Genomic DNA, 22,319 nt, shown 5'->3' on the forward strand with positions numbered 1-22,319 from the left:
TATTTGTTACGACGTGTATAGCATCAGCTGAACGTCTGAATTTTGCTTCGATTAGGACAATGTTTTACTGTGTCGGAATTTACTTAATACATAAGGTGTGTGTGTGTGTGTGTTTGGTGGTTCAGAAAAATGACAGGAAATTATTAATATGTACACAAATATTAATTGATTAATCTCGGCTAGCATTTCATTTTTATTACTAATTATTATTAATCTGTTGTTTTTAAATGAATAATAAACAGAAAATTACGAGTTAAAATTATAATTATAAAGAAACAAAACACATTAATTCCTCTAAATCCTTTCTGTCTGCTGTTATTTTTTTTTTTTTTGTGTAGTTTTATGTGTGTTTTCTATCAGCACATTATTCCGGACGCAGGGACACTCTGGGTGTTGTCCAGCAGATGGCGCTATAAAGACACACAGCGGTCCTCTGTGTGTGTAGCGCAGTAAACAACACACACGTGACAAAAACCACGCCTCTAAATCACCTCTCTGTCGGATGTGTACCGCACTAGATAGGGAGTAGAGCTGCGTTAGTGAGTACGGGCTGTAGTGCACTGCGTGTAGTGAACAGGGCGTGGTTTGGGATCAGGCTTGTTTTGGTAATCAGTGACGGCTGCACGGACTCTGTAGAGCCCCGTGATCTGGCAGAGGCGCAGCGCTTCATAATACAAAAGCCGAAAGAAAGAGAGATAAAAAGAAAGGAAAATGGCGAGCGGGGAGGAGGCCGCGCGCCCGTCCGTCCCGTCCTCCTCCTCCTCCTCGTGCAGTCCGGTGGGCCTCGAGGCGCTGTTCCCGGCCGCGTGCTCGGAGCGGAGCGACAGCCCCGAGCTCCTGAGGCTCCGGCGGCGGCTGCAGCGCTGGCTCGCGCCCCACGAGCGCGCGGTGCTGTGCGCGCAGAGGCTGCTGGTGTGGGAGAGGCCCGTGCACAGCGCCGTGGCTGCGCTCGCGCTCAACACCGCCTTCTGGTAAGCGCTATAAAAATAGCCTCGAACAACGAACAGGTTTTAACGGTTTTTAAATCGACCGAACAAACCAGGGGTTGTTAGTATTATTAATCTAATTTTTTTAAACAAAATGTCCGTCACAAAATGGTAGGAGTTAGCAGAGATGCTAATGAGTCAGACAGCTTAGCTCCCTGCAGGTTAAATCCCAAATTTCCTGGATCTAGTGCACTTTTTTCCCCTGTATGTGAAGGTCCATTTAGTGCCCTACCTAGTGCGCTTATGTAGGGAGCAAGGGCGCATTTGGGACACAGCCGTAGGGTATATTTGCTTACAGCGTTTTGGCGTAAAATGCGATTTTAGCGCTTATGTACAAATTAAACCATCACTTTTATAACAGCTTAATTGAAAATTTAACAACATCATTTTTGAATTATTAAAACTAAATAATAAGTCTTATTTATGTAGGTGGTGTTTTTTTGCCATATGGGAATGTTGTGGCCCGTGTTACTGCAGTCATTCTATTAAAGTTATTGTTTTAACAAATATAAATAAAAACATAATCTTAATAATAATTATTCTCATTAAAGCAGGAATAAAAATACTTTGATATGTAAGGATATGTGTCACCATAATAATAAGAATACACGTTACATTTTGCTGATTCACCTAATAAATAAAATGATATTTTTTAAAATATATTTCTGAAAAAAAAAATTTTGTTTTGTAACCTATAATAAATCTCCAAAGTATTTTTGTTTGAATTTATTTGATAAATTTTGATCAAATTTACAATTTTTAGCTTTAAAAACGCGAACGGTCACGTGATCAAGCGCAACTTGCTAGGCCACGCCCCCTGACACCAAGCGCTGATCAAACATTTTCAAGCAAACATTTATTTATTTATTTATTTATTATGAAAATGATAAATAAAAAAGAATTACTTGATACATTTCTGGAAAAACGACTCAATTGTGTTTATATATGTGTGTGTGTGTATGTGTGTGTGTGTATATATATATATATATATATATATATATATATATATATATATATATATATATATATATATAAAAAATTTATTTATTTACTTATTTGTTTATTTTTTCCTCCAGGTTGTTGTCGTCTACGTCTCTGCGTCCCCTGTTCCTCATCTCTGCGTCCCTGCTGACCTTCAGCATGTTGGACAGATGGAAGGACAAGCTGCCTCAGATCACCGGTAAGTTTTCTTTTAATTACAGATACACGTGTTTAAATATAAAACCTTTTAACATCCTTACTTTATTTATTTATTTTTTTGTTACCCCTCACAGCGCTCCACTCAGAGGCACCCGGGATCGAACGGTACGAGCCATGAATTATTAATCTTATAAATCATTTATTAGATCAGGAACCTGCGAGTCACCGCACCCTGAAAGTAATCTGTATAATTACATTAATATTGTTTTGCGTAACGTTATCACCGCGCCGTTTTAGATCCTGGATGTTAGATATCTCTTTAATATTAAAGTCCTGATTTAAGGATAAAAAAAAGAACATTCTTCTTATTTTGTTTTTAATTGAAACCGATAAAAATATGATTAGATTGATTATGAATTACTGACAGAGTTTTGAACTCTTAATATGAACTGACCTCTTCAGGAAGCCCCGCCCACTTTTAAGATTTAATTGAACAGCACAAATGGATTTTGTTTCTTAATTTATAGCCAAAAAATTACAGTTTGGTCTGATTTGACAAAAAAGACTAGTAGAAATGACTTCCTTATAATTTCTGTGAACGGTATTTGAAATTGAACATACACTGACCAGGTATAACATTATGACCACCTGCCTAATATTGTGTTGGTCCCCCTTTTCCTGCAAAACAGCCCTGACCCGTCCTGCACTGTGTATTCTGACACCTTTCTATCAGAACCAGCATTAACTTCTTCAGTAATTTGAGCAACAGTAGCTCGTCTGTTGGATCGGATCACACGGGCCAGCCTTCACTCCCCACGTGCATCGATGAGCCTTGACCACCCATGACCCTGTCGCCGGTTCACCACTGTTCCTTCCTTGGACCACTTTTGATAGATACTGACCACTGCAGACCGGGAACACCCCACAAGAGCTGCAGTTTTGGAGATGCTCTGATCCAGTGGTCTAGCCATCACAGTTTGGTCCTTTTGGTCAAACTCAAAGCTCAAATCCTTACTCTTGTCCATTTTTCCTGCTTCTAACATCAACTTTGAGGACAAAATGTTGACTTGCTGCCTGATATATCCCCCCCACTAACAGGTGCCATGATGAGGAGATCATCAGTCTTATTCACGGCACCTCTCACTGGTCATAATCTTATGGCTGATCGGTGTAGTTTGAATGCATCCGTAATTTCGAGGTGGTTTAGTAAACATTAGCTTGGATCGAGTCGGACGTCTATAAACGTTTGGTTCAGTATTTGAACTTGGCTCTTTTATTAACGTTAATAAACTGCTGATTACACGCTTTATCTCAGGACGGCTATCTGCCCTCTTCCACATACATCACTGATTGGCTAGTGGGTTTTTTTTTTCCTCATTGAACACGTGACCTCTCAACATTTAAAACTTGAACAATTTTACATTTGAGTAAGTTATTAGAGTGTAGCACAATGTGGCCTCCATCTGTGTTTCCCTTTGTGCTCCAAATACAGAATTAAACCTGAAATGGGCGTGGCCTAATCCGGAAACGTCAACAAACTAGTAGTGTAATTTTAAACCTGTGAGATCTTGACCAGGCTGCTACTGAGGGTGAAAAGTGAAAACGTTTCTGTTTTCTGATTCCTCCACAGAGAGAGCATGAGCGTCCACCCCAGGCTGCTGAGCGTCTCTGAGCTGAGCCACCACCTGGCCGAGAGCTACCTGACCTGCAGCCTCTACGTCCAGGAGATGCTCCAGTATAAACGCCAGAATCACGGCAAGGTAACCAAAAAGCATAAATAACCCTGACCAGCTTTTGACACAACGTTCATCCTATTTGAATTTGTTTTGTTGGACATTTCTGCCCATATCTGGACACCAGAACCAAGGGCAAGATTTCTATAAATGGATTTCTGAATATGTGCCAAAATAAATAGACGAAGAAAAAAAAAACCCTCTCTGGAGAAACGAACCACTTGAGAGAGAGCCAAAACTAACACACCCAACACACTCGCATGACTCCGCTTTAAAGACTAACAGTAATGCCAAGTTACTTTTATATTTATTTATAACATTATTGTTTTTTTTTTATTTATTTATTTAAACCTTTAAGGTTTCAAAGATGCTTGTCTTTTACTTGATGTATATAAAATCCAGCCTGGATTTTCAGGTTTTTGTGTGTGTGTGTGTGTGTGTGTGTGACGTCTCTGTTGTCCACTCAGTTCTGTGTGATGACGTGTTCAGGATGCCTGCTGTTGGCCTTGGTTGGACACTACATACCCGGAATCATGATCTCCTACATTATTTGTGAGCTTTGTTTTTATTGTGTGTTCCTATTTATTTATTTATTTATTTATTTAATTTTAATATAGTATAAAGCGAGTGAGTTTATGTATTTTTTCCATTTCATTTGAATGAAATATTGAAATATCTCTAGAAATATTTTAAAAGATATCTATTAAATATTCCTGAGTATATTTTATTTTATATTTTAAATGATGTCGCTGTAGGTACAGTGATGATGAAAAGTTACAGTAAAATCTGTCAATTAATTTCCTTAATATTTGCATATATGAAGTAAAAAAAAAAAAAAAAAATCTGTTTCCCAATTTAAAAAATATTTTCTGGCAAAATAACCCCAGATTTGTTTTAGTTTTTTCGTTATTATTTTTTGTTTTAAATAATAGATGATAAATATTTATTTTTATGTGATTAACATGAAAAATATTTTGTGGTTAAAAAGTTATCTGTAATTGTATAAAAAAATTACCAATATTTGTATGTTTTTTCTTAATTAAATAAAATTAACTTTATTAACAAACGAAACCCATAATCTTGAGTTAGATCTAGAAATAAAATATTTTAATGTCCCAATTACCCTCCATGTTTTTCTGTAGCACTCAGAAGCTAATAAGTGCAAATACAGGGGTGCCAAAACTTACGGTCTAGCTGTAAAATTCTTGATTTGCTACGATGATGTCATGGGATGCAACTAAAGCCGGTTCACTGAAGGGGAAAGGACATGGGAGTTCAGAGGTTTATCTTAGGTTCTGTTTTACAAACCTTGGTCAATAGGTAAAAAAGTGGGCGGGGTTACTGAGCGGGGTCTCGGGTAAAGCAAAATGGATTTTATATGTTAGAAATGCTAGAATTGTGATACCAAACAAATCGGCACAAGCTATTATCTCGTGTGGATTTGTTGATATAGCCAGTGCTGTTATTGATACTGTGTGTGTGTGTGTGTGTGTGTAGTGCTGAGTGTCTTGCTCTGGCCTCTGGTTGTGTACCATGAGCTGATCCAGAAGATGTATACGGGATTAGAGCCGATCCTGATGAAGCTGGACTACAGCATGAAGGGAGACACGCAGCACCGCAAACACGACAAGAGAAGTGAGCGTGCTAACTTCTACACGAGTTCATCACACCGCTGTAGAGTTTTATTTTACTAAATGTAATGATTTTACGACACAGACAAGGCACTGTAGCACGAAAGCGGATCTGCTTAAGCAGAGAGGGAGAAAGCTGGAAGGACTAAAGTGCTGCTGCATCACTGCTGTAATAAAGAGCATGCACAGGGACAACAGGGTGACTTCCATACATTTGGATGCGTCCATACACTATATTGGCTAAAGTTTTGGGACGCTCCTCCAAATCATTGAGTTCAGGGGTTGGGCTCGGCCCCTTAGTTCCAGTGAAAGGAACTTTTAATGCTTCAGCTTCATACCAAGACATTTTGGACAATTTCCTGCTTTGTGGGAACAGTTTGGGGATGACCCCTTCCTGTTCCAACATGACTGCACACCAGTGACCAAAGCAAGGTCCATAAAGACATGGATGAGTGAGTTTGGTGTGGAGGAACTTGACTAGAGTCCTGACCTCAACCCCATAGAACACCTTTGTGATGAATTAGAGCAGAGACTGTGAGCCAGACCTTCTCATCCAACATCAGTGCCTGACCTCACAAATGTGCTTCTAGAATGGTCAAAAATTCCCATAAACACACTCCTAAACCTTGTGGAAAGTCTTCCCAGAAGAGTTGAAGCTGTTATAGCTGCAAAAGGCGGGACAACTCCATATTACATTCATGTGCATGTAAAGACAGACGTCCTAGAACTTTTGGCAATATGGTGTATTAGAGCTCGTCTGAAATTTCCTCAACAAATTGCAGATGAATAGTTTATTCCCAAAGCTCTCTTAATATTTCATAATGATCTGCATGTCATAGAGACTTGTTCTAGCCTGTGGGATTTCACATCCTGGCTGTATGAATCCACTTATTTCAAGTGTGTGTGTGTGTGTGTGTGTGTGTGTGTGCGCGTGCAGAGGTGAAAAAGGAGCAGGAAGAAGGAGATGAGCCGAGGGCCGAGACGGAGAGCGAGAGCGAGGAGGAGCTGTCCTGCTTTGCCCCCACTGTAAACGAGCTACATACTGTATATGTACGGAGAATGATGTATTTTGGTTCTGGATGCTGATTGGTCGTCCGTTTTGTCCTCAGGTGGACGTGAAGACCACGGCGTTGGCGATGGCCATCACCGACTCCGAGTTGTCTGATGAGGAAGCGTCCATCCTCGAGAGTGGAGGGTTCTCTGTGTCCAGAGCGACCACGCCTCAACTCACAGACGTTTCAGAAGGTACTGATGAGTGTGTGTGTGTGTGTGTGTGTGTGAGATTCATAAAACAATTTCTAAACCAAGGTGAACTGGTAGTAAGTACATATTCACCAGTCTGTTATTTACATGTCATCTGCATACGACTGGTGCAGCCATGCCGTAGCCTCCTCTGCATATCATTTCCATGAAGCGCTCCTTCATTTATCCAGAGAGATGAGGACAGGCAGAGCACAGGGTTCACTAGCTACCATAAACACATTCTCTCTCTCTCTCTCTCTCTCTCTCTCTCTCTTATATCTTTAATAAATAAGAATAATAACCGTTGGGAAATTGCTGTGGTGTGAGAGGAGTTAGATCAGTGACGGTTTCTGTTTCTTGTTGAGGAAGATTAAGATCAGTGGGAGTTGGAACAGGAACCTTAAACAAAGAAAGCTGTTGTGTTGCTAAAGCAGGGCTTTAAGATTTAGACGCTTTGGGAATTCTGATTCCGAGATTATTTTTTAGCTATTTGCAAATAGAAAATTTATTTTATTTTAAATTAGAAAATTTGTGCTAAATTCTTTGCTAAGTCAGTAAATATAAAATTGCAATTGTTAAAAAATAATTCATCAAAATGTATAAATAAATAAATAAGTATACAATAAAATGAAGTGTAAAATTGCAGTTGATAAAAAATTATTTTATCGAATTATATTACTATTTCTCCCACCATCTGTTCATTTCATATAAATTTTTTATATTTTAGTAATATTTAATATTTTTGAGCGTTATATTTTAGGGGGCCAAGCACCAAAGAGCGATATGGTAATATGTTTTGTCTTATTATACAGCAGTAATGATGTAATTCGTGTTTTATTTTTGAAAACAAAAGAAAAGGAACACTTTCTGATTTAGGCCACACCCACTTCCTGTTGATTTATATCCCGATATAGATAATTACAGTGAGGGTGTATAGTTAGTTTAATGTAAATTGTCTGTGTGTGACAGATTTGGACCAGCAGAGCGTACACAGTGAACCTGAGGAAAGCTTCTCCAAGGATCTCCCAGAATTCCCTTCGGTGGAGGAATTTCCATCCATCGAGTCCGGACTTTTTCACTTTCCCCTGGGTACTCCCGAGGAGTCTCAGAGCCCGGCCAGTTTGCTCATCCAGCACCTCGCCTCTCCGCTGCACTTCGTCAACACGCACTTCAACGGACAAGGACAAGGCCGCGGCACAGCGAGCGAGCCCGAGTCGTCCCCTCGCACCCTGGAGGCCCTCAGCGAGGAGATCGTGAGCTCCGCCATCTCCACCGTGGTGCAAAACACCCTCTCCGCCCTGCTGAGCTCCTCGGAGGCGGCCGAGGCGCCCGACGTGGCCGAGTTCCTTCCTACCGAAACGCCTCCGTGTCCTACAGAGTCGCCTCTCGAGGAAGGGGACAGAACCGGCGAGGACACAACGCTCGTTCCACCAGAGGACGAGGACTTCGAGCTTCTGGACCAAAGCGAACTGGAGCACATGGACGAAGGGCTTGGGTTAGGGTTTGACGGACAGGAGACTCCGACAGACGCGCCGCCTAGTGACCGGCAACCACACGAGTCCTAGCTTGTCCCGTATCCATGTCCCGAACTGCCCTGTTTATTTATAGCGTAGATACGTTCCACACACTGAAGGCTCTCTGTTACCAGTCGCTGTTGTGTTTTATTGAGTCGAGATCTCGCCCTGACCGAGGTTTGTGCTCAGGTGAGAACCGCTGAGTGACAGGAAGTTTTTCCAGTACGTATAAACGTATGGAATGATGGCATTGTGTCTGAGGCTGAGCGCTCTGGAGAAGAAACAAAAATCTTAGGTATCACTTCAGACCTTGAAGGAAAAATCGACCCTGAATAACTTTTACTGATTTATTTTTGTTTTTTTAACGTTAGACAGATTTCCCAGAACGCCGTCATTGATATTGTCGTCACCATTATGTTGAGACTGTATCGAGTATACAAGGAGGAATTTCAAGTTGAGTTACAAGATTTCAGTCAGATTAGCAGTTAGACAGAGCGATGCAGCGGCACTTGAATTTTTTAGCCCTGTCCAGCTAAACCTTTGCATGCTGTGAATTTGAGTCTAGCCTTGAGTCCCGCGTTTCCGAAACACGTACGCTAAATTTCTCGTTAATACGTCGGTGAATTCTGGCATTAAAACGAAGTAAAAAACGAGGCTGTATTCCCTAAATTTATTCATCAACAAATAAAAAGATGTGATTAAAAATGATGTCAACATAATCATGTTTCAGGGTGGCATTTTTCCTTTAGGATAAAACTCAAAGGCCATAATATCTGTAGCTTACTGAAAGAAATCTTTTCTACTTTTTGTTTTGTTTCTTTTACACATTAATGAAAGGCATTTCTTTCTTTCTTTCTTTCTTTTTCTTTCTTTCCCCCTCCACTTCTCCCAAATACTGATGAAGATGAAACCTTACATATAAAGAATTTCACTAAGAAGATCGTTCCCTTTTTCAGTCAGTAAGAAATCGTGTTTTGGGAGTTTTCACTTTTCGTCATACCGTTAAAAAAAAAAAAATTCATAAAGAAGGGAGTAATCCTTGTGTGAGCATTACACCTTGTACAAAAAAAAACAAAACAAGGGATAACGTTGTTTTATTAGCGTGTAGATCCTTAACCCAGAGACCTAAACCACTCAAATGATTATAACCAGTGTAACTTTAAAGAGATGTTTTATCGTTTCTAGTTCTGTTCATATTAATATATATACACGTATGAATCTATATATAAATATAAATATATCGTGTGTACGTCTGTGTCTTCTCGGGGGTCGGGGACTTTTTATTTATCCGTATCGCTCAGTAATGACGTAATACTGTACAACTTTGATGTATGCCTTGCTCAGTTTGCATTATTTGATTTTCTTCCACAGGATATTGTGTTCTATTAAAAACCAGTTTGGCATCTTGCACACCGCTATGGGTTCTACTTCCTGAGTCCAGTGAGCACTGGGAATGTGGGGGTGTTTGCTTTAAACGTGGGCTGAGAAAACCATTTCAACAGAATGCACTTTGGACTTTTATAGAAATTTCTTTTCTTTTTCTTTTTTTTTTTTTTCTTTTTTTTTTTTTACCTTTAAAGCTTACACTGAAAGATTTTATATATTTATTTATTTTGTCAGATTCGGATCCGTGGGTGTAATACAATGAAACTTCATGCCTGTGTGTACAACGTTTTAGCCACAGAAAACTGTGCTCTAGAAACTTCGGTTTTGCTCACGCCTTCACTGCTAGATCTATAAAGGTCGCACGAAATGTTGTACGGATTCGTCTTTTTGCTTGCAAACTTAAAACAAAAATACGCTCCACGGTTTGTTTGTCCAGCTTTTCAGTAGCCGAGTTACTTTCCAGTGGTGTTCTTCATCTTCGTGCTATTTTGCCTTTTATCGTGGTTTAATGTTGTAATAAAACCTCAGGAGATGAATATACCTAGAAATGTGGTGAAATTACACTCTATAATTGTACAAATTGGTTTACAAAAGGTTTACAATTAGAAAAATATTTCACAGAAATAGGAGAGGGAGGAGTATTTTAATGAGCTCTGCTCGATGCGAAAATAAACAATTTTTTTTATTATATTATATATTTATGTATACCATAACCAGGCAACGAGTCAAAATTGACAATTTTTCATTAAAATGTTTTCTTTGTACTGATAATGAAAGACAGTGACAGCAGTGTTTCAGAAAGATATTCAAGCACACTTTCTGACTGTAGAAATACGACAAAACCATAGAAAAGGTCAACATTTACCTCAGAACTATTGTTCAATTTACAAGAAAAGGCACTAATATTACTCTAAGTGCACTTAGCATTGAGCGCTAACTGAACTAATGGGTAAAGCTGTATTAGGAAATCAGTGCTGCCTCAGAGATGTAAATGTGGTGATTTTTTTACCTCAGATTTTTTGTTAAATTAGTAAGAAAAGACTCCTTTAGTCCAGAATCACATTTTAAATACAGTTAGCATTGAGTGCTAACTGAACTAACAGGTTTCACTGTATTAGGAAACATCAGTGTTACATCAGAGATGGAAATGTGGTCATTTTTACCTCAGACTTTTTTGTTAAATTACTAAAAAAAAAAAAAAAAAAGTCTCATTTAACCCAAAATTACATTTTAAATACAGTTAGCATTGAGCGCTAACTGAATTAACAGGTTTAGCTGTATTAGGAAACGTCAGTGTTGCCTCAGAGATGGAAATGTGGTCATTTTTACCTCAGACTTTTTTGTTAAATTACTAAAAAAAAAAAAAAGTCTCATTTAACCCAAAATTACATTTTAAATACAGTTAGCATTGAGCGCTAACTGAACTAACAGGTTTAGCTGTATTACTGATATAAATTTTACCTCAGATATTTTGTTAAATTAGTAAGGAAAGACTCCTTTATCTCAGCGCTTACTGAATTTAGGAGTGCAGCCATTAAGGGGACGATGACCTGTTGGAGATAAATCACGTTAAACAGCTTTTAGATAAATAAAGAAATGTTTTTCACAATTGAACAGGGCTTTATTTTGGGTTTTAAAAAAATAAATAAACAGTCGTTTTTATTGTGATGCTCCTTAAGATTTCAGGCAACAGAAGTTTTCATCCTTATTCCAGCTGCAGTGGTTTTCTCCTACGTGCAATAGAAATGAGACAGAATTCACACAGTGAAGTGCTAGAAATGCTAAATCGTAGTCTTTTTTGTTCCTCGCTTGTTATGAGCTCACCGCTTTAATCTCATTAACCGCAGCCTCCAGTTTCCTCTGCAGCTTTTCAGTGATGATGACGTCTGAACACACTGACCACTCGCCCTTCTGGAAGGTCACGGGAACGCAAAAAACCAGACCGGCAGGAATACCGAAGTGCCCTAGGTTTATCAGAAAAGGTACGAGTGATCAAATTAGTCGAGTTGAAGAAAATTTTAAAAGAAGGAGGTTTGTGTGGGTGTGTCTGACCTGACTGGCTGGACTTACCCATACTGACCACACCCAGTGAGAAGACCTGAGGAGAGGAATAATCGTTGATCCACGCATCCAGAGCTGTAATGATTCCTCTGGACGCTGAAATAGCTGCAGTCCTGTTAGTTTTAAGAGAAATGGCACTTCGACGCGAGCTGACCAAGCTCTGGAACTCGTTCTTCAGCCATTTTCTGTCAGGAAACACAACGAGAATTATTGATGTGATGGCCAACATGCAGAAAAGATGGTGCTCAGGATGGAGGGTGAAGCCAGTCAGGCGTTTCCTCACACTTGCAAAAAAGCGCAATCGGCCATCTTCCGCATATATGACTGCATGGACGCTCACGACTGGCTGCTGTGACTGACGAGGGAAAGAGAGTTCACTTTTTCAGTATGTTAGCAGCTACTGTACTTAAGTTGTTGCCTGATGTAATGCTAGCTATAAATAATTCTTGCACAGCTGTGGCCACGCCCCTGCGTCTTTTCACTGAATATAGTCACTGCTGTTATGATGATGATGATGATGATTATGATAGGCATGTTATTGCGTCAGGAAAAAGTCGCTCGGACAGCTCTCTTATCCAATCTAGGACCGAGTCCTTGGATTTTGAGTCCACACAGTCCTGAAAAATCACATTGTGTTTCACCTCAACCTCGTAACATAAACTAGTTATATCTTTTGTGTCTTTGTGTGTTTGTTTTTTGTTTGTTCTGTATTTCCTACCTATTATAAACTATCTCCAGGACATTCTGAGAGAATCCTTCAGGTCCCCGGATTGCACCTTTATATCTGTACACCTTCGCTCTCTGTAGGTCGATGTGGAAATGACCGCTGATGTTTCCCCAAACGATGACGTCAGTGATATCTGAGGTGAGAAAGATGTTCTTAGTCATGAAGTAAAGAGAGGAGTTAAAGCCTGCACCACTGCACAATGACATCATGTCATAAACCCCTGATAAGCTTGTTACCTGCTCTATACGTCACTTTATGTGCCATTATAATAAACACCATAATGTCCTTTATATATCTTATAAGCCTCATTGATTAGAGCCAAAGAAATATATTAAACCACATTGTATATGTAGAAATATTTAGATTTTTTTTTTCTAAAATGTTCTACATAAGTCTTTCTCTTTTCTGGAATTTATGTTATATTTTATGTTTTAATATTGACATAAAAACAGTAGACTAATTTTATGCATATTTAACCAACCGTAGCCTCATTTGTATTAATTAGTAAATAAAATAAATAAATAAATAAATAAAACTAAAATTATTTCAGCAATTAACTGGCAAAGATGTACTGTAATATTGTTGTTTTTTTAATAAAAAAAAAATACTATATTCACCTGTCTGTCTTTAAAGGTGCAATAAGTAGCTTTCTTGCATATACAAATAACTTGGAAAATATTTAAAGCATGATTAAATAACAGTGATTTCTGGTCCAGAACGCTTGTTTGTGTAGGATGAGCCTGATGTCTGATATTTTATAGATGATCTAGTTCAAGAGGGCGGAGCTTCATGAAAACGTTTAAGAATGTGGGTGGGCTTAAGGGGTTGAAATGTTGACGCCCATCTACATAACCATTAGAGCACTAATCTTACCTAACATACCTTTAAATATAAAGTGAAGATTTGAATGAATGGAGCTGGAATTGTTCAGACCTTGGCTTTTCACAGACAGCTGCATGGCAAGCTGAGTCCTCGCTTCTCCTTCCAGCTGCGTTGCCATGGCAACAAAGCGGCGCGGGTCCACGGAGGGCACGTTCTCGATCAGGAGGCCACACTTCAGGTTGATGGAGACGTCTCCTGCCACCAGCACTCGAAGATCCTTACGCGCGTTGTCCTCGATCAGACGTCCGTATCGATCGAATCGCTCCACCACTCGGCTCAGTCGCTGCTCCGGGTCCTCGTCCGGCTCCCGGTCGTCCAGGAGAACGATCAGATCCGCTGACTGGAACGCCTGATTCAGGTCGGAGTGGACGGAGACTTGGTGGAGCTGCGGCAGAGCCATGTCCTCCACCTCCATTTTAAGAGCCAGTAGAGAGTCTTCGGTGGCGTCTATGTCCAGAAGGTGGAGGCTGATGCTGGGGACAGTGGAGAATGTGCCGGATGTGAAGAGTGATGGGACGAGGTGGTAGCAGATGGGGTTTAGAGCACTGCACAGATACGATAGGAATAATGAGACTTAATTAGCGGGAGTAAAGTAAAAATTCATTTGACTTTTTTTTTTAATTTCAGAAAATTACGTGAAATTGAATGAACTGTGAAGACAAATGAATCAAGGGGCAAAAAGAATCATATGGAAAAAATGAATCATGGGGGGTAAAAAGAATCATATAGAATAAATGAACTGTGGAGATAAATAAATTGTTAAAAAAATAATCATCTGATAAAAAAGCAATCGTGAAGATAAATGAATCATGAAAAAGAATCATCTGGTAATAAATGAATCATGAAGATAAGTGAATCATATGAAATAAACGAATTGTGGGTATAAATAAATCATAAAAAAGAATCATCTGATAAATAAATCATTGAGACTAATAATTATATGGAATAAATGAATGATGGAGATAAATGAACCGTAAAAAACAAATAATCTGGTAATAAATTAATCATGGGGGGGGATCATATGGAATAAATGAACTGTGGAGATAAATTAATTGTAAATAAAGAATAATCTGTTACTAAATGAATTGTGAAGATGAATGAATCATATAAAAGACTCATCTGATAAATCATCTGATAATAAACAAAGAAACATGGAAAAGAATTAATCATGATAATAAATGAATCATGTGAGGAGAACCATGTTCAAACATAAATGAATCATATAGACAGAATCACTCTAAAAATAAACTGTAAATTGTTTTAATAATGTGGGAGAAATATTACATGAAAAATAATGAATCATTGAAGATCACAGACTTGGGGATGTGCTGTTATAGGAAAATAATCACTGACCAGGTGGCACCTCATCAGTGACACTGAACATGTTTCTTTCTTAAAGAGCATCCCAACACAACACCTGCTGATCCAGATGTGGAAAGATCGGTGGAGTTTGCGACGTTGCTCTTCATCCTGAAGGCGGAGCTCTGTTGCCTGAAGATTCTCCGCTGCAACGTTCAGCATCTGCTCCGTGTCCATGTCTGACGTGATACCGTGGTATCCCTGAGAGAGATGGGGGGAGGGAGAGGGAGATGGGGAGAGAGAGAGAGAGAGAGACAGAGACAGAAACTTTGAGACGTGACAGCAAACAAATAATGAACCAACTGGAAAAGAATCATATAGAAAGAATCAAGTTTGAATAGAAATGAATCATGGGAAAATAACTGAATCATGTGGAAAGAATCATGTGTGGAAATAAATAAACGTTGTGGGAAAAAATTAATTAGGGGGAAAAAAAAGAATCACATGGAAAGAATCACATCTGAAAGGAATCTGTTTTTAAAAAAATGAATGGGGAAATAAATAATTTTGGAAAATCCATCCACTGTCTATACCTGCTTTATTCGTAATTAGGGTCACGGGGATCTGCTGGAGTCTATCCCAGCACACATTGGGTGAAAGGCAGGGGTACACCCTGGACAGGTCACCAGTCCATAACAGGAACACATACAGACAGACAACCACACACACTCCTATGAACAATTTAGAATTACCAATCAACCTAATGTACATGTTTTTGGATTGTAGGAGGAAACCCACACAGGCACGGGGAGAAAACTCCACACAGAAAGAGCCCTGCCTGTTCAAACCCGGGATTCAAACCCAGGACCTTCTTGCTGTGAGGCAACAGTGCTGACCACTAAGCCACTGTGCTGCCCGAGTTTGGAAAATTATACATGAAAATAAATGAGATTAAACGAATCATATTACAATGTAAAAAATTAATCATGAAAAATGAATCATGTGAAAATAAGTAAAGAACATGTGATTGTTATAAATTTATCTTTATCATCATCTTCTTCTTCTGCTTCATCTTCTTCTTCTTCGTCTTCTTCTTATTATTATTATTTAACTGATGTGAAGTGCACGTGAATTTTCTGTAGCTGATAAAAGTGTATAAAGCTCTTGTAGCATCTCTTCTTTGATCATACCTGTACATATTCGAGAAAATCACTGAACCCTCCGAGCAGCATGCCCTTTCCGCCCCGGCCGGTCAGCTCCCTCCACACCACTGGGCTGCTCTCGTGATTCCAGCCGTTGGAGGAGCAAGTGTCTTCAAGCCAGCTCTGAGAGGAAGAACGTCACACACTGCTTAAATAAAGAGGTTTAATGAAACAGAGGTGTAGTGTGAGCGTGGGGGCAGTGGCTGTACCTCCCAGGCACTGGGCAGCATGCAGATTTTATGAATGTGGAAATCAGGCAGGATGCTTTGTAGCAAATCTGCTAGAAGCTCAGCCTTGGCATAATAAGGACAATCTGCCTTTCCTGTCCAGGAAAATATACAGTCAGAAATAATGGCTTAGAAATATTGTTTTTTTATTCAAATTTCTTATTATTATTATCATTAACATTATTATAATTGCCCTATTTTTGCTTCCAAAAAGACATTTCCTATATTTGACTTAAAAGCAAAAAACAAAACAAAATAAAAAGCGTAAAATTAAAATTTAAACCGTATTTATCAATCCCACCTGCTAGGACAAAGTTAGCCATGGTTCCTAGCGTCTAACAGTTGCTAAGCAACCGCTGGTGTTACACAAAAAGCGCTCGGTTAGCACCACTTCACTACATTGCGCGTGTTTACTGTTAAGACGCGTCGTTAACTCAAAAAATAAACAAATTAACAAACATACTAATTGTGCTATATTATAACTTACTATATTACATCCCTACGTGCTAAGAGTTATTTTTCCATACTTTTCCGTGAGGTCGGACATGATTTCGTGAAGCACTACAAAATGGCCGCGGCCTGAATAGGGTTGCATTACAAATCTATCGATGTTCACTACATAGGGACGCTTTGTATGGCTTGACTTGTACACCCTACATAGTGCACTCGTTTTGGATTAGAGAGGCATTCGGGATTCAACCGATGTATCCATGTGAAAGAAAATGGACCGGGTAACATAGTGAAGGGTAAGTTAGTTGTGTTGAAATAAGGATTTATGACACTTTTAGGAATTAAATAAGATGTATTTTATTATATTTTATAGGTTAAGATACGCTGGAGTGTTTTAATTAACAGTTAAAGCTAACTGGCTAGCTAGTTGTATGATATGTCTTTAGGTAAATGAATGTTTTTGTATAATGAAGGTGAATAACGGAAGCATAACAGGTATTAAATAAATAATTATGACATAATTACATAATGCTTTGTTTTTTATGACCAAAAATGTTTTTTTTTTTACTTTTTATTCCAGCTGTATTTGGATTAGTTTCACTATGAATTTGTTCCTACTGAGGTCAGGTGAGATGTTCAGGTCTGCTGCCATTTTGGGCAGATTTGCATCACTCTGCCCGAACAGGACTGTCTTCCAGATACACAGATCCACAAACCGGTGTTTATTGCACTGTGTCTGGTCCAGGAGAACATTACAAGGCTCTACATTTAACATCCGATCTTTCTGTCAACAAGAAACCCGTATGTTGGAGTGTAATGACCAGAAACAGTGCCTCAGCCTGCGAGTTCCTGACTTAACAGCCCCGAAAAGCCACGTGGATCCGAGAACAACTTTCAGCCAGGAGCTCAAAGAGTGCAGGTCGCCTTCAGACGTGTTGGATTTGGTGGATCGGTGCAATGTGGCGCACTGGTGCATCAGTAACAGCTTGACCCGGATGTGGCAAACTACCAAGAAGATGGCAGATGAGCAAAGGCACTGGGAGGTCCGGCTCATGACCGAGCATCCGACTTTTGAAAAGCTGTGCCACGGTGCCAGGATGAACGCGCCACGCATGAATAGCCACAACCTGTCGTTCACTCTGCTGGCTTTGGTCAAGCTCGGGGTCTCTCAGAACAGCCACGTGGTGCAGACTATACTCCGGGTCATCCAGGTTGTTTGTTTTTCTCACTCATTTTGCATTTATCACAAAGCCTAAACCGCTGTGAAACCATCGAGTCACCACTTCCCACTTAGTAATGCGGTCTCTGTGATGATTGTGGGTTCACATCCCAGGACAGGACAGTAAGGTACTGTCTTGAACAAGACTCTTAACCCCCCTCAAATGCTGAGGTTTTGGCAACTTGATTAAACAAATAAAACAATCAAATCTAGATTCTGAAGCAAGGTTGCTGGTGTCCTGGGTGTATGAACCCTAACAAGTCCACACTTTTGTTCAATCTTCTGGAACATGAATGAAACAGATTCCTGTTATGACTTTGAAGTAATTTGTGGTTTTGTCTTTACAGGAACGTCTGAACGAGTTTGATAACGAGAAGGCTCTCTCCATACTGTCCGCCTGCCTCGCCAAGATGGAAAGCAGTAAAAATGCAGACGCTCTTAAACAGGGATTGAAGTATGACTTGTTATCCTTTATTAAAGATGTGGTTTGTTATTTTGTTAAAAGTCAACCACGTTCACGGACCTGTAACAGTCCTATTTTCGAAATACAACAGCAACCTGTGATTTAATGATATTCGTGTGTATTAAGGTTAAGCTGTATTTAAGGAGTTAGGGAGGGTTTGTATGTTAACATTACAGCCATAGGATTTCTATGGCACTAACAGAAATGACACACTGCTCCTTTAAGGTTTATCCTGGAGGAACGGATTCCTGGCATCCAGAGCGTGATGCTTCTACACACCACCATGCGCCTATTCGGAAAAGACACCTCACCAGACATAAAGCAGAAGCTGGAGGTTGGTCAGTTGTGACATCCTAGCGCTTTCCAAGCTTTAAAATATGGCGTATAAATGTTTATGCTTGCTATAGAGGAAGGCGCTGTCTATGGTGGATCAGTTCTCTCTGATGAACGTGCAGTACATGATGGACACATTGGCCAGCATCTGCCTGAATTCCAAACCTCTGCTGGACATCTGTGGAAAGAAGATAGCTGGTAATGTCATGGCATACTATTTCATTTGTTTCCTGTTTTGCTTATGATATAGCAACTATAAATGTCATTCCTTTATTTCTTCCCTCTTTAAAAGGTAATGAGACAAAAAAAAAACAAATAGCATAAACATTACGCTAGATCATCTCCCTCTGTTACAAACCGCTAACACAGGAGACTCCTTCCATCGGTTACACAGACCACAGAAAACCATATCAAAGACATTTCTATCCCCTTATCAATCGCATATCCTCCATTGTATTAGTTGTAGCAATAAAATTGAACATACTCAGGGTTGCCAGGTCTGTAAATGATCCTGATGCTAAGACTCATTAATTGCTTTTTAATTTTGGGATTTGAACCATTTTGTTTTTCTTCCTTGTCCCTAGAGAATGTGCACAGCATTTCCTTCACCAGGCTGGTAACGATGTTGAAGTCATGCAGTGAGCTCCGCTACAGGAACGTACATCTCTTTACGTCCATCTCCGAATACCTGGCCGGTACATTTCCCATGTGGAGCAACAAGCAGGTCAGATGCTGTCAGGTTACTGCACACTAGACTTGATTCTAATAATAATAATAATAATGATGATGATGATGTTGTAGATGCTGCTGTTACTGTTGGAGTTTAAGAGGCTTCGATTTCGTCCTGTCGCTCTGATGGATGCGTTTGCTGAAAGAGTTATCCAGAAACCGGACAGCCTCACGCTCCGGGACCTGCAGGGTGTTCTGAAGTCCTACTCCTTCCTCAACCACCATCTGAGGGAAAACCAGCAGGCGTGAGTCTGAAATATTCACCTAAAATCATGTCAGGAGCGATTATCGGGGTCCAAGCACCGTTGGGAATTTTCTTCGTGAACACTAATAGGGGTGAGAAGAGATAATAGATAGTTCGTATTAGATAGTGGTACACATCAGGTTCTACTACTGTCTTCAACGGGAGCAGGAAGCCGAGGTTACAGTAGGCGGAGACTCACACACACACATTATCTGGTCTGTATTGGTTGCCAGAACGGCATCATACTCTACCTTTCTTTCTCCACATACAATTTTTGCAGATAGACCAAGAGGAAGAAAAATACTAACCAAAACAACAATGCTTGGACCCCTAAAGTTCTGCTCTTAATATTTTCTTTAGAAAAATATTGGCAGTGAGTTTTTAGAACTGACCTGAGGGCATGAAGCCTTTATTATTGCCACACATCCATTATAGCACAGTGGAATTCTTTTCTTTGCATATCCCAGAGGAATTTGGGGTCAGAGTGCAGGGGCAGATATGATACAGCACCCCTGGAGCAGAGCGAGTTAAGGTTCTTGCTCAATTGCCCAACAGTGGAGCTTGGTGGTACTGGGGCTTGAACCCTGATCCTCCAATCAACAACCCAGAACCTTAAGCACTTGAACCACCACTCATGTTTATCATTCTGTCTCTTGTCAGATTTCTGGAGAGCGTGACGCACGTCCTGCAGTCCTACCTGCCCAAGATGTCCAACATTGACCTTCTGAAAGCCGTCAGCTGCCTTTGCGTTTTCGGACACTTCCCTCAGGCTGCTCTGGAGAAGCTGCTCCGAAACGAGGTTCTGGATGAACTGCTAAAGGAAGGTCAGGTCTCAAGCGCTGTGAGCAGTAAGCTTTTTAGATTGTTGGCTTTTTAAATAAAATCTCTCTCTCTCTCTGTGTCTCTGTCTCTCTCTGTTCCATATCCTGTAGAAAATCCATTTTACACGCGTCAGGAACGACTGCTGCGGACGTTGGACCTGTGTTTACGGCTGGACCGACACGCCCTCCCTCCTTCCGTCTCCTCCATCCCGAAGCTCCGCCCCTCGCCTCCTCAGAGTCGCCCCGTGAACCCCGCGCTGCTCAGCGCTCTGAGGAACCTGCTCGGGGAGGACGCGGTGACGGACTCGGTCGTTGTAGAAGGACACTACTTCATTGGTGAGACAGAGGGACGACACGGTGGCCACCGACACTCACGTTTCTGTTCAAATCTAATTTTATATTCTTTTTTTTTTTTTTTTTTTTTTTAGACTGCGTGGCCACACTGCCTCCAAAAACAGAACAGGATCAAACTGTGAGGTAACTTTTGAATAAGTATTGGCACCCCAGAGATGCTGGCTTGATGAATAATTGATATAAAATGTTAAACTAAAAAAAAGATCATCTACCATTCTCGCTCTGGCAGAGTCGCGTTGCTGTGTGTCTCCCCGACCTCGTTCTGCTTCGGTACGACCCATCCTATCGGTGCCGTGGCGCTGAACGTCCGTCATCTCAAGCTCCTGGGTTATGAACCTGTCCTGGTGGGTTTTAGATTTCGCCGCTTGAAGCAACATTTCAGTCATTTCAGTCTCATTGTGTAATCTCATTTTCTTTCTTCTTCTCTGCAGGTTCCGATGCAGGAGCTCGTCTCTCAGACCCCTGAGGAGAGGACGGACCTGCTGAAGAAATTAGTTTTTCCCCAACAAGAACAAGAATGTCTCCAGGACTCTGTGAAGTGAAGTAATAAGAAAAAGTGTCTATTTGAGGAATGTTTTTTCTAGAGTCGCTGCTCTCAGGATGGATGTATTTTTCTGTGTCTGTTTATTTTTATTTTTTTTCACTTGATTGATTTTCACATGTTCTCGTATTCTCCCCGTGATCTCATGTCACGCCGACCCGAGCTGCCAGGTGGAAATAAATCTCTGTAAGTTGCTTTGAACTGCCCTTTAAATCCACTGATGGACACTCCTGCGGATTTCTGAACATCTCTGTTCTGTAAATGAAGAAAGAAACTCAAAATTCTCTGTATCGCATTCACATATAAAACCTGGTTGTTCTGACTTTCTTGTCCAGACTCTTCGTGTACCACACTTATACAGCGTGATAACTGTAGGCTGTTTAACACTAAGAACTGAGGGCATGAAGCCTTTATTATCGCCACAGCACAGTGGAATTCTTTTCTTCGCATATCCCAGCTGAGGAAGTTGGGGGCAGATATGATACAGCACCCCTGGAGCAGGGAGGGTTAAGAGCCTTTCTCAATTGCCCAACATTGGAGCTTGGTGGTGCTGAGGCTTAAACCCTGATCCTCCAATCAACAACCCAGAGTCTTAACCACTTGAACCACCATTGCCCCCAAACCTAAGGCAGGTTATTCTTCCAATTTGGGTATTTGGCCATGGCTAAAAGTATTGGCACCCCTGTGTTATAAACATTCCCCTCTGCCCATACTACACCAATTAATTTCACTCACCATTTAAACTCACAATTAAGATGATGTTAAGAAGATGTAATTTGGCTAAAACATTTTTTATTTTATATTTAAATATGTAAAATTAAAAATAAAATATTTAAATATTTAATTTTATATTTAATTGATCGTATTATTTATAATTACCTTTGCACTGTTGTTGTTGTAATCATGACCATAACTTATACATTAATCAATAATTATTAACAATTAAAACATTTTATTGGAATGTGTCCTCTATTTTGGACAGTGTTGTAAGTGAATATTAAGCTTTATCGTGAAATAGATTTAAATAAATAAATGTAAAAATAAATCCTGAATAAAAATAAATAATTTTTAAAAAAAAAAAACGTTGAAACCCAACACAACACGGCAGCACCTCGCGCCGATAAACACGCGCGCG

General features: G+C 40.0%; 3 protein-coding genes across 3 annotated transcripts; 2 read left to right on the forward strand and 1 right to left on the reverse strand.

Annotated features, from left to right (window-relative positions):
* Positions 1–562: 562 nt before the first annotated feature.
* On the forward strand, positions 563–9,656 carry retreg2 (reticulophagy regulator family member 2). Its single transcript, XM_058379864.1, has 9 exons — positions 563–971; positions 2,063–2,166; positions 2,261–2,291; positions 3,757–3,886; positions 4,327–4,411; positions 5,357–5,494; positions 6,428–6,516; positions 6,600–6,735; positions 7,702–9,656. Exons 1-9 carry the CDS (start codon positions 712–714, stop codon positions 8,295–8,297), a joined length of 1,569 nt encoding a protein of 522 aa, XP_058235847.1. The 5' UTR covers positions 563–711; the 3' UTR covers positions 8,298–9,656.
* A 1,575-nt stretch (positions 9,657–11,231) lies between these two features.
* On the reverse strand, positions 11,232–16,378 carry mdh1b (malate dehydrogenase 1B, NAD (soluble)). The gene is made up of 9 exons (XM_058379865.1): positions 16,332–16,378; positions 16,013–16,125; positions 15,792–15,926; positions 14,720–14,862; positions 13,354–13,847; positions 12,412–12,553; positions 11,703–11,878; positions 11,457–11,596; positions 11,232–11,362 (listed from the first exon to the last, which is right to left on the reverse strand). Exons 1-9 carry the CDS (start codon positions 16,351–16,353, stop codon positions 11,315–11,317), a joined length of 1,413 nt encoding a protein of 470 aa, XP_058235848.1. The 5' UTR covers positions 16,354–16,378; the 3' UTR covers positions 11,232–11,314.
* A 341-nt stretch (positions 16,379–16,719) lies between these two features.
* On the forward strand, positions 16,720–21,391 carry fastkd2 (FAST kinase domains 2). The gene is made up of 12 exons (XM_058379895.1): positions 16,720–16,776; positions 17,061–17,691; positions 18,047–18,153; positions 18,388–18,496; positions 18,570–18,693; positions 19,080–19,219; positions 19,297–19,469; positions 20,129–20,292; positions 20,401–20,625; positions 20,718–20,766; positions 20,873–20,987; positions 21,075–21,391. The coding sequence occupies exons 2-12, from the start codon at positions 17,083–17,085 to the stop codon at positions 21,183–21,185; spliced, it is 1,926 nt and encodes a 641-aa protein (XP_058235878.1). The 5' UTR covers positions 16,720–16,776; positions 17,061–17,082; the 3' UTR covers positions 21,186–21,391.
* The last annotated feature ends 928 nt before the right edge of the window (positions 21,392–22,319 follow it).

This window comes from Hemibagrus wyckioides, linkage group LG26, assembly GCF_019097595.1.
Source record: "Hemibagrus wyckioides isolate EC202008001 linkage group LG26, SWU_Hwy_1.0, whole genome shotgun sequence".
NCBI classification, from domain to species: Eukaryota; Metazoa; Chordata; class Actinopteri; order Siluriformes; family Bagridae; genus Hemibagrus; species Hemibagrus wyckioides.

Coding starts and splice junctions, on each gene's coding strand:
- mdh1b (XM_058379865.1), bottom strand. CDS start 16,353: ATGGCTAACTTTGTCCTAGCAG. Junction 11,879..12,411: donor CTGGAGATAGTTTATAATAG/GTAGGAAATACA, acceptor GTTTCCTGACAG/AAAATGGCTGAAGAACGAGT. Junction 11,363..11,456: donor CGGTTAATGAGATTAAAGCG/GTGAGCTCATAA, acceptor TATTGCACGTAG/GAGAAAACCACTGCAGCTGG.
- retreg2 (XM_058379864.1), top strand. CDS start 712: ATGGCGAGCGGGGAGGAGGCCGCGCGCCCGTCCGTCCCGTCCTCCTCC. Junction 2,167..2,260: donor CAAGCTGCCTCAGATCACCG/GTAAGTTTTCTT, acceptor TACCCCTCACAG/CGCTCCACTCAGAGGCACCC. Junction 2,292..3,756: donor GAGGCACCCGGGATCGAACG/GTACGAGCCATG, acceptor ATTCCTCCACAG/AGAGAGCATGAGCGTCCACC.
- fastkd2 (XM_058379895.1), top strand. CDS start 17,083: ATGAATTTGTTCCTACTGAGGTCAGGTGAGATGTTCAGGTCTGCTGCC. Junction 19,220..19,296: donor CCATGTGGAGCAACAAGCAG/GTCAGATGCTGT, acceptor ATGATGTTGTAG/ATGCTGCTGTTACTGTTGGA. Junction 20,293..20,400: donor GGATGAACTGCTAAAGGAAG/GTCAGGTCTCAA, acceptor CATATCCTGTAG/AAAATCCATTTTACACGCGT.